At 37.0% G+C, this 13,909-nt stretch overlaps 1 protein-coding gene across 1 annotated transcript; it reads right to left on the reverse strand.

Annotated features, from left to right (window-relative positions):
• Window positions 1–8,350: 8,350 nt before the first annotated feature.
• Window positions 8,351–11,481, reverse strand: LOC121497007 (proline and serine-rich protein 1-like). The gene is given in 1 exon segment (XM_041765981.1): window positions 8,351–11,481. A coding segment is annotated over 1 exon segment (2,856 nt). The 5' UTR covers window positions 11,246–11,481; the 3' UTR covers window positions 8,351–8,389.
• Window positions 11,482–13,909: the final 2,428 nt, after the last annotated feature.

Genomic DNA, 13,909 nt, shown 5'->3' on the forward strand with positions numbered 1-13,909 from the left:
AATTCGATTTGAGTATTTTCGTTTCGATTGTATTCGATTCGAATATTTTCGATTCGATTCCATTCGATACGATTATTTATGATTCGATTCGAGTATTTTCAATTCGATTTGATTATTTTCGAATTGATTCCATTCGATTTGGTTATTAAGAATTCGATTCGAATCGATTCAAGTATTTTCCATTCGATTCAATTATTTTCGATTCAGTTTGAGTATTTTCAATTCAATTCGAGTATTTTCAATTCTATTTGATTTTATTTGAGCATTTTCGATTCGATTTGTGCATTTTCAATTCGATTCGAGTATTTTGAATCCGATTCGATTCGATTCGAGTATTTTCGATTCGATTCGAGTATCTTCATTTCTATTCAAGTAATTACGAATTGATTCGAGTATTTTTAATTCTATTCGATTTCATTCGAGTATTTTCGATTCAATTCGATTATAGTATTTTCGATTCGATTCGGGTATTTTTGATTCGATTTGATTCGAGTATTTTCGAATCGATTCGATTATTTCGATTCGATTCGAGTATTTTCGATTCGATTCGAGCTTTTTTGATTCGACTCGATTATTCTCAATTCGATTCCAGTATTTTCGAACCTATTCAAGTATTTTCGATTCATTTCGGTTTGATTTTAGTATTTTCTATTCGATTCGAGTGTTTTCGATTTGATTCGAGTATTTTCATTTCGGTTCTATTTGATTCGAGTATTTTCGATTCGAGTATTTTCTATTTGATTCGAGTATTTTGAATCCGATGTGATTCGATTCGAGTATTTTCTATTCGATTCGAGTATCTTCAATTCGATTCCATGATTATCAAATCGATTCTAGCATTTTCAATTTAATTCGATTTGATTCGAGTATTTTCATTTCGGTTCGATTCGAATCGATTATTTTCGATTCGATTCGAGTATTTTCGAATTGATTCAATTATTTTCGATTTGATTCCATTCGATTCCTATCGATTCGATTTGAGTAGTTTCGATTTGTTTTGCGTATTTTCATTTCGGTTCAATTCGATTCGAGTATTTTTGATTCGATTCGAGTGTTTTTGAATCGATTCGATTATTTTCGATTCAATTCCATTTGATTCAGTTATTCTCGATTCGATTCGAGTATTTTCGATTAGATTCAAGGTTTTTCGATTCGATTATTCTCAATTCGATTCCAGAATTTTCGATCCTATTCGTGTGTTTTCGATTCAATTCGAGTATTTTCGATTTGATTTGATTATTTTCGATTCAATTCGAGTATTTTCAATTCTATTAGATTTTATTCGTGTATTTTTGATTCGATTCGAGTATTTTGAATCGGATTTGATTCGATTCGAGTATTTTCGATTCGAGTATCTTCATTTCTTTTCAAGTTATTACGAATCAATTCGAGTATTTTAATTCGATTCGATTTGATTCGAGTATTTTCGAATCAATTCGAGTATTTTCATTTCGGTTCGATTCGATTCGAGTATTTTCGATTCGATTTGAATATATTCGAATTGATTAGATTATTTTAGATTCGATTCCATTCGATTTGATTTGATTATTTTCAATTCGATTCGAGTATTTTCCATTCACTTGAGTATTTTCTATTGTATTCGATTATTTTCTATTCAATTCGAGTATTTTCGATTCAATTCGATTATTTTCGATTCGAATCGATTATTCTCAATTCGATTCGAGTATCTTCGATTCGATTCATGTATTTTCGATTTATTTGAGTATTTTCGATTTAAGTCGAGTATTTTCATTTTGGTTCGATTCGATTCGAGTATTTTCGATTCGATTATTTTCGATTCGCTTCGAGTAATTTCGATTCGATTCGATTATTTTCGATTCGACTTGAGTATTTTCAATTCGATTCGAGTATTTTCAATTGATTTGAGCAGTTTCGATTCGATTCGATTATTCTCGATTCAATTCACATATTGTTGATCGATTCGTGTATTTTTTATTTGATTCGATTATTTTCGTTTCGATTTGAGTATTTTCGATTTGATTCGAGCTTTTTCGATTAGATTATTCTCGATTTGATTCCATTATTTTTGATCCCATTCGAGTATTTCCTTTCGGTTTGATTCGTGTATTTTCTATTTGATTCGAGTGTTTTCGATTTGATTCGAGTATTTTCATTTCAGTTCGATTAGAGTCGAGTATTTTCGATTGGATTCCATTCGATTCGATTACTTTCAATTCGATTCAAGTATTTTCGCCTCGATTCGAGTATTTTCATTTCGGTTCCATTCGATTCAATTATTTTTGTTTCAATTCAAGCATTTTTGATGAGATTCGATTATTTTCGATTCCATTCCATTTGATTCGATTATTCTCGATTCAATTTGAGTATTTTCTATTCTATTTGAGCTTTTTCCATTCGATTCGATTATTCTTGATTCGATATGATTATTTTCGATTCAAATAGATTATTCTCAATTCGATTCGAGTATTTTCCATTTGATTCTTGTATTTTCGATTTGAGTCGAGTATTTTCATTTTGGTTCGATTTGATTCGAGTATTTTCAATTCGATTAGATTATTTTCGATTCGCTTCAAGTATTTTTGATTCGATTAGATTATTTTCGATTCGATTTGAGTATTTTCGATTCACTTAGAGTATTTTCAATTTGATTCGAGCAGTTTCGATTCGATTCAATTATTCTCGATTCGATTCACATATTGTCGATTCGATTCGTGTATCTTTGATTCGATTTGATTTGGGAATTTTTGATTCGATTCAATTCGAGTATTTTCGATTCGATTCAATTATTTTCGATTTGAGTCGAGTATTTTCAATTCGATTCGAGCTTCTTCGATTCGATTCGATTATTCTCGATTCGATTCCATTATTTTCGATCCCATTCGAATATTTTCAATTCATTTCAGGTTGATTCGAGTATTTTCTATTTGATTCGAATGTTTTGGATTTGATTTGAGTATTTTCATTTCAGTTCGATTTGATTCGAGTATTTTCTATTCGATTCGAATATTTTCCATTCGATTCGAGTATTTTGAATCTGATTTGATTCGATTCGAGTATTTTCTTTTTTTAAATTTATTTATATTTATGATAGTCACAGACAGAGAGAGAGAGGCAGAGACACAGGCAGAGGGAGAAGCAGGCTCCATGCACCAGGAGCCGGATGTGGGATTCGATCCCGGGTCTCCAGGATCGCGCCCTGGGCCAAAGGCAGGCGCCAAACCGTTGCGCCACCCAGGGATCCCGATTCGAGTATTTTCTATTCGATTTGAATATCTTCAATTCGATTCCAGTATTTTCGAATCGATTCGAGTATTTTCAATTTGATTCCTTTCAATTCAATTACTTTTGATTCGATTCGAGTATTTTCGATTGGAGTATTTTCATTTCGGTTCGATTAGATTAGATTATTTTTGATTCGATTCGAGTGTTTTCGCATCGATTCGATTATTTTTGATTCGATTCCATTCGATTCGAGTATTTTCGATTCGATTCGAGGTTTTTCGATTCGATTCGATTATTCTCGATTCGATTCCAGAATTTTCGATCCTGTTCGTGTATTTTCGATTCGATTCGAGTATTTTCGATTTGATTCAAATATTTTCGATTCGATTCGAGCATTTTCGATTCGCTTCTATTATTTTTGATTTGATTCGATTATTCTCGATTCGATTCATGTATTTTTGATTTGATTCGATTCAGGTATTTTTTATTCGATTCGATTCGAGTATTTTTGAATCGATTTGAGTATTTTCGATTCGATTTGAGTATTTTCATTTTGGTTCGATTCGATTCGATTATTTTTTATTCGATTCGAGCATTTTCGATGAGATTCGATTATTTTTGATTCGAATCCATTCGATTCGATTATTCTCGATTCGATTTGAGTATTTTCAATTCAATTCGAGCTTTTTCGATTCGATTCGATTATTGTTGATTCGATTCCAGTAATTTTGATCCTATTCGTATATTTTCGATTCGATTCGAGTATTTTCATTTTGATTCGATTATTTTCATTTCGGTTCGATTCGATTCAATTATTTTTGACTCAATTCGAGTACTTTTTAATTGATTCTATTATTTTCGATTCGATTCCATTCGATTTGATTATTTCCAATTCGATTCCAGTGTTTTCAATTCGATTAGAGTTTTCCATTCACTTGAGTATTTTCCATTGTATTTGATTATTTTCGATTATTTTCGATTCGATTCGAGTATTTTCGTTTCGATTCGATTATTTTCTATTCGATTTGAGTATTTTCGATTCGATTTGAGCTTTTTCGATTCAATTCGATTATTCTCTATTCGATTCCAGTATTTTCGAATCGATTCGAGTATTTTCAATTTGATTCGATTTGATTCGAGTATTTTCATTTAGGTTCGATTGGTCGATTATTTTTTATTCGATTCGAGTATTTTCGAATCGATTCGATTATTTTCGATTTGATTCCTTTCAATTCAATTACTTTTGATTCGATTCGAGTATTTTCGATTGGAGTATTTTCATTTCGGTTCGATTAGATTAGATTATTTTTGATTCGATTCGAGTGTTTTCGCATCGATTCGATTATTTTTGATTCGATTCCATTCGATTCGAGTATTTTCGATTCGATTCGAGGTTTTTCGATTCGATTCGATTATTCTCGATTCGATTCCAGAATTTTCGATCCTGTTCGTGTATTTTCGATTCGATTCGAGTATTTTCGATTTGATTCAAATATTTTCGATTCGATTCGAGCATTTTCGATTCGCTTCTATTATTTTTGATTTGATTCGATTATTCTCGATTCGATTCATGTATTTTTGATTTGATTTGATTCAGGTATTTTTTATTCGATTCGATTCGAGTATTTTTGAATCGATTTGAGTATTTTCGATTCGATTTGAGTATTTTCATTTTGGTTCGATTCGATTCGATTATTTTTTATTCGATTCGAGCATTTTCGATGAGATTCGATTATTTTTGATTCGAATCCATTCGATTCGATTATTCTCGATTCGATTTGAGTATTTTCAATTCAATTCGAGCTTTTTCGATTCGATTCGATTATTGTTGATTCGATTCCAGTAATTTTGATCCTATTCGTATATTTTCGATTCGATTCGAGTATTTTCATTTTGATTCGATTATTTTCATTTCGGTTCGATTCGATTCAATTATTTTTGACTCAATTCGAGTACTTTTTAATTGATTCTATTATTTTCGATTCGATTCCATTCGATTTGATTATTTCCAATTCGATTCCAGTGTTTTCAATTCGATTAGAGTTTTCCATTCACTTGAGTATTTTCCATTGTATTTGATTATTTTCGATTATTTTCGATTCCATTCAAGTATTTTCGTTTCGATTCGATTATTTTCTATTCGATTTGAGTATTTTCGATTCGATTCGAGCTTTTTCGATTCGATTCGATTATTCTCTATTCGATTCCAGTATTTTCGATCCTATTCAAGTATTTTTGATTCATTTCGGTTTGATTCTAGTATTTTCTATTCGATTCGGATGTTTTTGATTTGATTCGAGTATTTTTATTTCGATTCCATTCGATACGATTATTTACGATTCGAATCGAGTATTATCGATTCGATTCAAGTATTTTCAATTCGATTAGATTATTTTCGAATTGATTCCATTCGATTTGATTATTAAGAATTCGATTCAATTCGATTGAAGTATTTTCGATTCAATTATTTTCGATTCAGTTCGAGTATTTTCAATTCAATTCGAGTATTTTCAATTCTATTCTATTTGATTCGAGTATTTTCGATTCCATTCGTGTATTTTCGATTTGATTGAGTATTTTGAATCCGATTCGATTCAATTCTAGTATTTTTTATTCGATTCGAGTATCTTCATTTCTATTCAAGTAATTACGAATCGATTAGAGTATTTTTAATTCGATTCAATTTGATTTGAGTATTTTTGATTCGATTTGAGTATTTTCATTTTGGTTTGATTCGATTCGAGTATTTTCGATTCGATTCAATTATTTTTGATTCGATTCAAATATTTTCGAATTGATTCGATTATTTTCGATTCGATTCCATTTGATTTGATTATTTTCAATTCAATTCGAGTGTTTTCAATTCGATTTGAGTATTTTCCATTCACTTGAGTATTTTCTATTGGATTCGAGTATTTTCCATTATTTTCAATTCGATTCGAGTATTTTCAATTTGATTCGATTATTTTCGAATTCTTCGAGTATTTTCAATTCGATTTGATTATTTTCGAGGCGATTCGAGTATTTTCGATTCGATTCGATTCGAGTATTTTCAATTCAATTCGAGCATTTTTGACTTGCTTCGAGTATATTCGATTCGATTCGATTATTCTCGATTCGATTCGCATATTGTTAATTCGATTCATGTATTTTTGATTCGATTCGATTTGGGTATTTTTGATTCGATTCAATTCCAGTATTTTCAATTCGATTCGATTCGATTATTTTCGATTCGATTCGAATATTTTTGATTCAATTCGAGTTTTTTGATTCAATTCGATTATTCTCGATTCAAATCGATTATTCTCAGTTCGATTTGATTATTTTCGATTCGATTCATGTATTTTCGATTCATTTGAGTATTTTCGATTTGATTCGAGTATTTTCATTTCGGTTCGATTCGATTCGATTATTCTCGATTCGATTCGAGTATTTTCGATTCGATTTGAGCTTTTTTGATTTGATCGATTATTCTTGATTCGATTCCAGTATTTTCGATCCTATTCATGTACTTTCGAATTGATTAGAGTTTTTTCGATTTTATTCAAGTATTTTCATTTCGGTTCGATTCGATTTGATTATTTGTGATTCGATTCGAGTATTTTCGAATTGATTCGATTATGTTCGATTTGATTCCATTCGATTAGATTATTTTCGATTCGATTCGAGTATTTTCGATTTGATTCGAGTATTTTCATTTCGGTTCATTTCGATTCGATTATTTTTTATTCGATTCGAGTGTTTTCGAATCGATTCGATTATTTTCGATTCGATTCCATTCGAATCGATTATTCTCGATTCGATTCCGGTATTTTTGATCCTATTTGAGTATTTTCTATTCGATTCGGTTTGATTCGAGTATTTTTTATTCGACTCGAGTATTTTCGATTTGATTTGAGTATTTTCATTTCGGTTCGATTCCACTCGACTATTTTCTTTTTTTTTTTGTCATAAAGTTTATTTTAAAAAATTGTTAAAAACTAACCATACAGGAATATTTATTAATATACTTAAAAAGTTTGTTCCCCGTGTTGAAGGAAAATACATTAGCAACATCTTCCAGACACCATCTTTATAAAAGTAAAACTTCTAGATGCTGAAATGTACTACAGTAGATTCTATAGTTTACACTTTTAATCACAGGATTGAAAATCATTCTCCCTACTCCCCATCCCCCCGAATGTGGCAGTTCTTATACTTAATTAATGACATTCAATCATGTTATATACTACCACAGATCTTTAAATAGAGTACACACTGCATGTTTACTAACGTAGCCAGTCTTCTCTATTTGTTGTCACATCATCCTTTCAGGTAAGCATTGGACTTTAAGTACAAATAGGAATACTACATCCCATGATTGTAAACATTCACCAAGAGCTTCCAGAGTACAAGTGAGTAATAGAGGTGGCCCAAGGGTCAGTCAAATGTTTCTCACTCATTTGGATACTGCTGAAGATTAATAAATAAGTTTTGAAGGCAAATTACCACAAGCCTTACTTGCATTTCCATAAGAAAGTAGTTCTGAATATATTTTTAGTTGAAAACACCTGGAAGTCATTCTAAAGACTATATTAAGCACCATTTTCACTTACCTGAAATATATTAAGTTAAATTCAGCACTATTTGTATGAGCATAAATGTCAGAAATTAGAAACAACTGTAGATCTCAAATTCCCTTCTGTGGATACATACAGAGCACTGAGTTCCAAGGATGCTAACAAGAACCACTTGTGCATTCCATGGGCAGTCATGCCCCCAGGGCCAAATGCAACCCAGAAGCCTGAGGCACAACTATTACTTCTGTCAGTGGATGCTATGCAAGCAGATTTAAGGCTGTATTCGGCTATAAAGAGTTCAATCTCGTCTTTAGTATTCTTCCTCCACAGATCACATATACGACTCAAAATTTCATAGGTGGGAGGTGAAAAGTCCCCAAACACCTTTTTAATACTATTCTCTGTACAATTCATTGTCAGCATATTTACAGAGGGGACTGTTCATACTTAAAACCATTTAAAAAATGCAATCGCCATGTGTTTTAAACTCTTATCCCAATTCCCCCAGGATTATTCTCATTCTCATATTCTGACTTTTAGCCAACTTCATATTAGTCAAGATTGTTCACTGTAGTCCTTAGGCATCTCTGATGTCGCTCCAAAGGAGAATACAAATTAAAATCTATTTACTGCCACCCACTTTGGGACAAGCCTGGTTGCAAAGAAAACGGTGTTCCTGGTGTGGAAGGGTAACTAGGAAACCCATCTGGCTGAGCTGAATAGCTTTCCAGAGCTGAAGCTGAGTGGACCTGCTGTAACAATGCCGACTGTGCAGCTGCATTATGCTGTAATTCTTGTAAGGAGGACTGTGAAGGGTTCTGGGAGAACCCTGGAATACCTGGGAGGGACAGAAGGCCTGGAAAAACAGAACTGCCTGCAGCTTGAAGGCCAGATGATAAGCCGGCTTGTGCAACGAGAGCAGAGTTGAAATTGGAGCTAAACGCTGAAGCAAATCCTGGGAGGACAGGAGCCGGTGATGGGGTCGTGGCTGCGACAGGCAGTGGGGTGACCGCCACCACCGTGGACGGTGCCTGCAGGCCGGGGAACGAGGGCAGGGCGGGGGCGACACTGGGGGTGTTAGCAACGGAAAAGCCAGGGTAGGAGGGGTTTGAAGATGGCAGAGGTCCCTGCGTGACGGAGAAGAGGGAGGGGACAGTGGTGGACAGATTGAGGGGGAAAGGTGCCGCTGCCGACACTGAGGCGGAGGCAGAGAGCCCTGAGAGAACAGCTGCGGTGGAACTTGGAGGAGGGACAGGTGCTGACGTGACAGCTGCAGACGAGGTGGCTATTAATGACCCTGGAAGAGACACTGATGGGTTAAGAGGTGGGTTACCAGTTAGAGGGAAATTACTGGTCAAAGAAGTAAAAGGAGGAAGTGCAGTGAACACCGGAGTGATGGGAGCTGAGGAAGCATGTGGTGGCAGGGAGATGGAGGAGAGGGGGTTGGACACATTCAGGGGAGGAGTCAAATTGGAGAGACCTGATAATGCAGGATTAAGGCAAGTAGATAAACTGATGGGCACTGATGTGGACGTGTAGGCACGGCCCAACGTCCCTGGCAGCCCTAAAGTGCCATGAGAGGGATTGACGGAATGAGATGGGCCTTTGAAGGCTGAGGGGGTGGGGCTCGTGGGCTCGGTCTTGATCATGACAGGGATGGTTGTGACAGTAGGGGTAGGCGCACTAAGCAGCTCTGAGTTACTTGGATGAGAGCCCTGCAAGAGGGGAGCTGAGGAGACACAGGTGACTGGCACCGAAGTGGAAGCTGACAAAGGAGTCACCAGGGGAGAAGGTGTGGGCAAAGTAGATGGAGTGGAAGCTGAGTTAGCCACAGTAGATGGCAGGCTGGGGAACATGGCCAGTCCGGGGGTGGAAGATCTCTGTGGGGCGGGAGTGGGCGAAGGGGCATAGCATTTGATAGGGCCTGAAGCAGGCGAGTCAGAATTCTGATTAGTAAGAGAAGACAGTGAAGCCAGCCCGCCTGTAACAGTAGAGGACAGAGCGGATGAGTTGGTTAAGTTAGTATCATTTGATGTCAGAAAGCTTTTTAAAGCAGACAGAAGCGGGTTATTTACACCAAGGGGACAAGCCACGCTGGGCGCAGAGCCACTGGCAATTACAGGGGGAGCCGGGTTGGACACACCTTGGGATGTCGGTGTTAAGGGCAAGGGCAGACCTGCAAACACTGACGACAGCGATGCAGAATTTGCACTGTTGGCAGAAGCAGCAGTTGAAGTGGCAGGAAAGGGGAGGCCAATGAAAGGGGCAGAAGTGGAAGCAAATGTTTCAGTGGAAGCAGGAGTGGATGCAGCCTGCGTCCAAGGTGTGGATGCAGCCTGAGGGGCTGGCACAGGAGCGGAAGGACCAGGCAGCGGAACCAGGCCAGAAAAAACCGACGGGACTGGTGCTGACGTTGTACTGTGGGCAGAAGTGACAGGTGCTGCCAGCAAGGAAGGGGTTCTGATAACCATTGGATTTGGCGTAGATGGCTGAGGTGTATGAATGTCCGAGGAGACCTGCCCTGGGAACACCGGAAGGACAGTATTCGCCATGTTCAGGCCAGAAGCAGTAGCAGTTACTGATGCTGATGGATGGTTTCCTGCCTTGACTGGAGATGCAGTAGGGACAGGAGTCGCAGCAGGTGTTGAAGGATTGGAACCATGAGGAGAAAAGAGTTGACTTGATGGGGTAGAAAATGTTTGATTCTGCATAGGTTTTGACTGATTGGAAAGGTCTTCATTTTCTGTTCCTACTGAATTAGGAGTATATGGAGGTGGAGGGGGTACACCTGGAGCTATGACGTTGGCTAATGGTACCAGACCCGCATTTTTATAAGCACTTGGTGCAATAGTTGTGTGTGGCCGGCACGGAGATATTGGATAAGGAACAGGCTTATGAGGATTGTACATTCAAGGAGGCAGCTTGGATGGTCCAAGAATCCGTGCAGCGATTCCTTTGCCTTCATTAGTACATTCTTCACCATCTTTTTTCAAGGAGGTTCCTGGGAAAATTCCATTTATGTGACTAGGTTTTCCTTTGGGATATGGATTTCCTGGGATTGTTCCACAAGAAGATATCATAGCATGAGGAGCCTTGCAGCCCCCCTTGAAAGCCTGTTCAAGTACTCTCTTGCACCGTTTCTTCTCAGACATATTTATTCTGAATAAATCTTCAATGGGGCGAGAATTCTGTGCATCAACAATGTTTGAAGCTAACAGTTCAAGAGCAACTAGCTTATCTTTACTGAAGGTGAAACAATTGAGTATATTGACCACTTCTGCTGGATGAACGGCCACCATTTTATGCTGTAATGCTTTCATTGCCTTTAACTGAGGCTCAGCCCAGGAGAAGTATCTCAGTAAATCAACCACCTGTTCACTAGAGAAATATCCATGCACATATTCAATTGCTTTTAATTTGTACTCTGTTAGAACAGCCTTTCTAATTTCATCCAAAACCGTTTCAAAAGACTTTTTGTCCATCTTGACTACTGTCTCGACGTGGCCTGAACAATTACACTTTCAATTACAAAACGATCATCCCTGGTCTGCTCCAGTAGTAAAAATGTTCACGGCTGAGAAGGGAAGATCCCGGGAGCAAGAAAAAGGATGCGAAGAGGTAGAGGGTGCTTCAAAGTCTGCAAAAATTTCTAAAAACCCACACTTATGAAAACTTTTTAATTAAAAGCAAAAACCGTCAGGCTTCCGCAGCTTCTTCACACAAAGTTTCAGGGGGGAGCCCGCCGCTCTCCGAGTCCTGCAGAGAGATCCAAGGTCTGGCAGCCGGGGCGAGCTCCGGTGTCTTGCAGCTGCAGACCAGGCGCTGCCGGGAATAGGTCGAGAAGCCGCTCCCCGCGTGGGGGAACCGGCGGCGCCCTGAGCGCCGCGGGCGGCGAGGAGGGGGCACCGGCCTCCCGCCCGCAGCAGCGCTCTGGCCGCCGCCCACCGGCCGCCGCCCCTCACCACCGCGGGCCTGGACTCATGGGCCGCCTCGCGCTCACCCCGGCAGCTGCGCCGGCTCCTGGGTCCCGCAGCCCGGGCGGCGGCGGCCTGGCAGGCTCTTTGTTACCAGCTGCCGCGGCTTCCGGGAGCGGGCCGGTGGCCGGTGGGCACAGGAGCCCGGCGGGGGGCACGCTCCCTGGTAGGGGGACTCCCGAACGCCGCGGCGGCTGCGGCGTCGAGAGCCCTTCCCGGTCACCCCTGCAGCTCCCACCGGCTCCGGGGGCCTTTAACCCATTCAACTATTTTCAATTCGATTCATGTATTTTCAATTCAATTCGAGTATCTTCAATTCGATTCGAGTATTTTGAATCCATTCAAGTATTTTCAATTCGATTCGTTTTGTTTCGAGTATTTTCATTTAGGTTTGATTTGATTCGATTATTTTCAATTCGATTCTAGTATTTTCGATTCGATTCGAGTATTTGAATCCGATTAGATTTGATTCGAGTATTTTCGATTCGATTCGATTATTCTCGATTCGATTCCAGTATTTTCAATCCTATTCAAGTATTTTTGATTCATTTCGGTTTGATTCGAGTATTTTCTATTCGATTCGAGTGTTTTTGATTTTATTCGAGTATTTTCATTACGGTTCGGTTCGATTCGAGTATTTTCGATTCGATTCGAGCATTTTCGATTCGATTCGGTTATTCTCTATTCGATTCGCATATTGTCGATTCAATTCGTGTATTTTTGATTCGATTTGATTCGAGTATTTTCGATTCGAGTACTTTCGATTTGATTCGAGTATTTTGAATCCGATGTGATTCGATTCTAGTATTTTCTATTCGATTCAGGTATCTTCAATTCGATTCCAGGATTTTCAAATCGATTGGAGTATTTTCAATTGAATTCGATTTCATTCGAGTATTTTCATTTAGGTTCGATTTGGTTCGATTATTTTTTATTCGATTCGAGTATTTTCCAATCGATTCGATTATTTTCAATTCGTTTCGAGTATTTTCGATTCATTTGAGTATTTTTGATTCAATTTGACTATTTTCGATTTGATTCGAGTATTTTCATTTTGGTTAGATTCAATTCGATTATTCTCGTTTCGATTTGAGTATTTTCGATTCGATTCGAGCTTTTTTGATTTGATTCGATTATTCTCGATTCGATTCCAGTATTTTCGACCCTATTCATGTATTTTCGAATCGATTCGATTATTTTCGATTCGATTTCATTCGATTCGTTTCGTATCGATTCGATTTGACTATTTTCGATTTGTATTGAGTATTTTCATTTTGGTTCAATTCGATTTGATTATTTTTGATTTGATTCGAGTGTTTTCGAATCAATTCGATTATTTTCAATTCAATTCCATTCGATCGATTATTTTCGATTCGATTCGAGTATTTTTTATTCGATTCGAGGTTTTTTGATTCAATTCAATTATTCTCGATTCGATTCCAGAATTTTCAATCCTATTCTTGTATTTTCGATTCGATTTGAGTGTTTTCGATTTGATTCGATTATTTTCATTTTGGTTCATTTTGATTCGATTATTTTTTATTCAAACGAGTATTTTCGAATCGATTCGATTATTTTCGATTCGATTGAGTATTTTTTATTCGATTCGAGTAATTTTAATTCGATTCGATTAGATTCGAGTATTTTCGTTTGATTTGAGTGTTTTCATTTTGGTTTGAATGGATTCGAGTATTTTCGATTCGATTCGATTGTTTTTGATTCGATTCGAATATTTTTGAATTGATTCGATTATTTTCGATTCGATTACATTCGATTTGATTATTTTCAATTCGATTCAAGTGTTTTCAATTCGATTCGAGTATTTTCCATTCACTTGAGTATTTTCTATTGGATTCGCTTATTTTCGATTATTTTCGATTCGATTCTAGTATTTTCGATTTGATTCAATCATTTTCGATTCGAATCGATTATTCTCAATGCCATTTGAGTATTTTCGATTCGATTCGTGTTTTTTCGATTCTTTTGAGTATTTTCGATTTGATTCGTGTATTTTCATTTTGGTTCAGTTCGATTTGAGTATTTTCCACTCGATTCGAAATTTTCAATTCAATTCGAACATTTTCGATTCGATTCGCATATTGTGATTCGATTCATGTATTTTTGATTCGATTCGATTCGAGTATTTTCGATTCGATTTGATTATTTTTTATT

This window comes from Vulpes lagopus, chromosome 1 (assembly GCF_018345385.1).
Source record: "Vulpes lagopus strain Blue_001 chromosome 1, ASM1834538v1, whole genome shotgun sequence".
NCBI lineage: Eukaryota > Metazoa > Chordata > Mammalia > Carnivora > Canidae > Vulpes > Vulpes lagopus.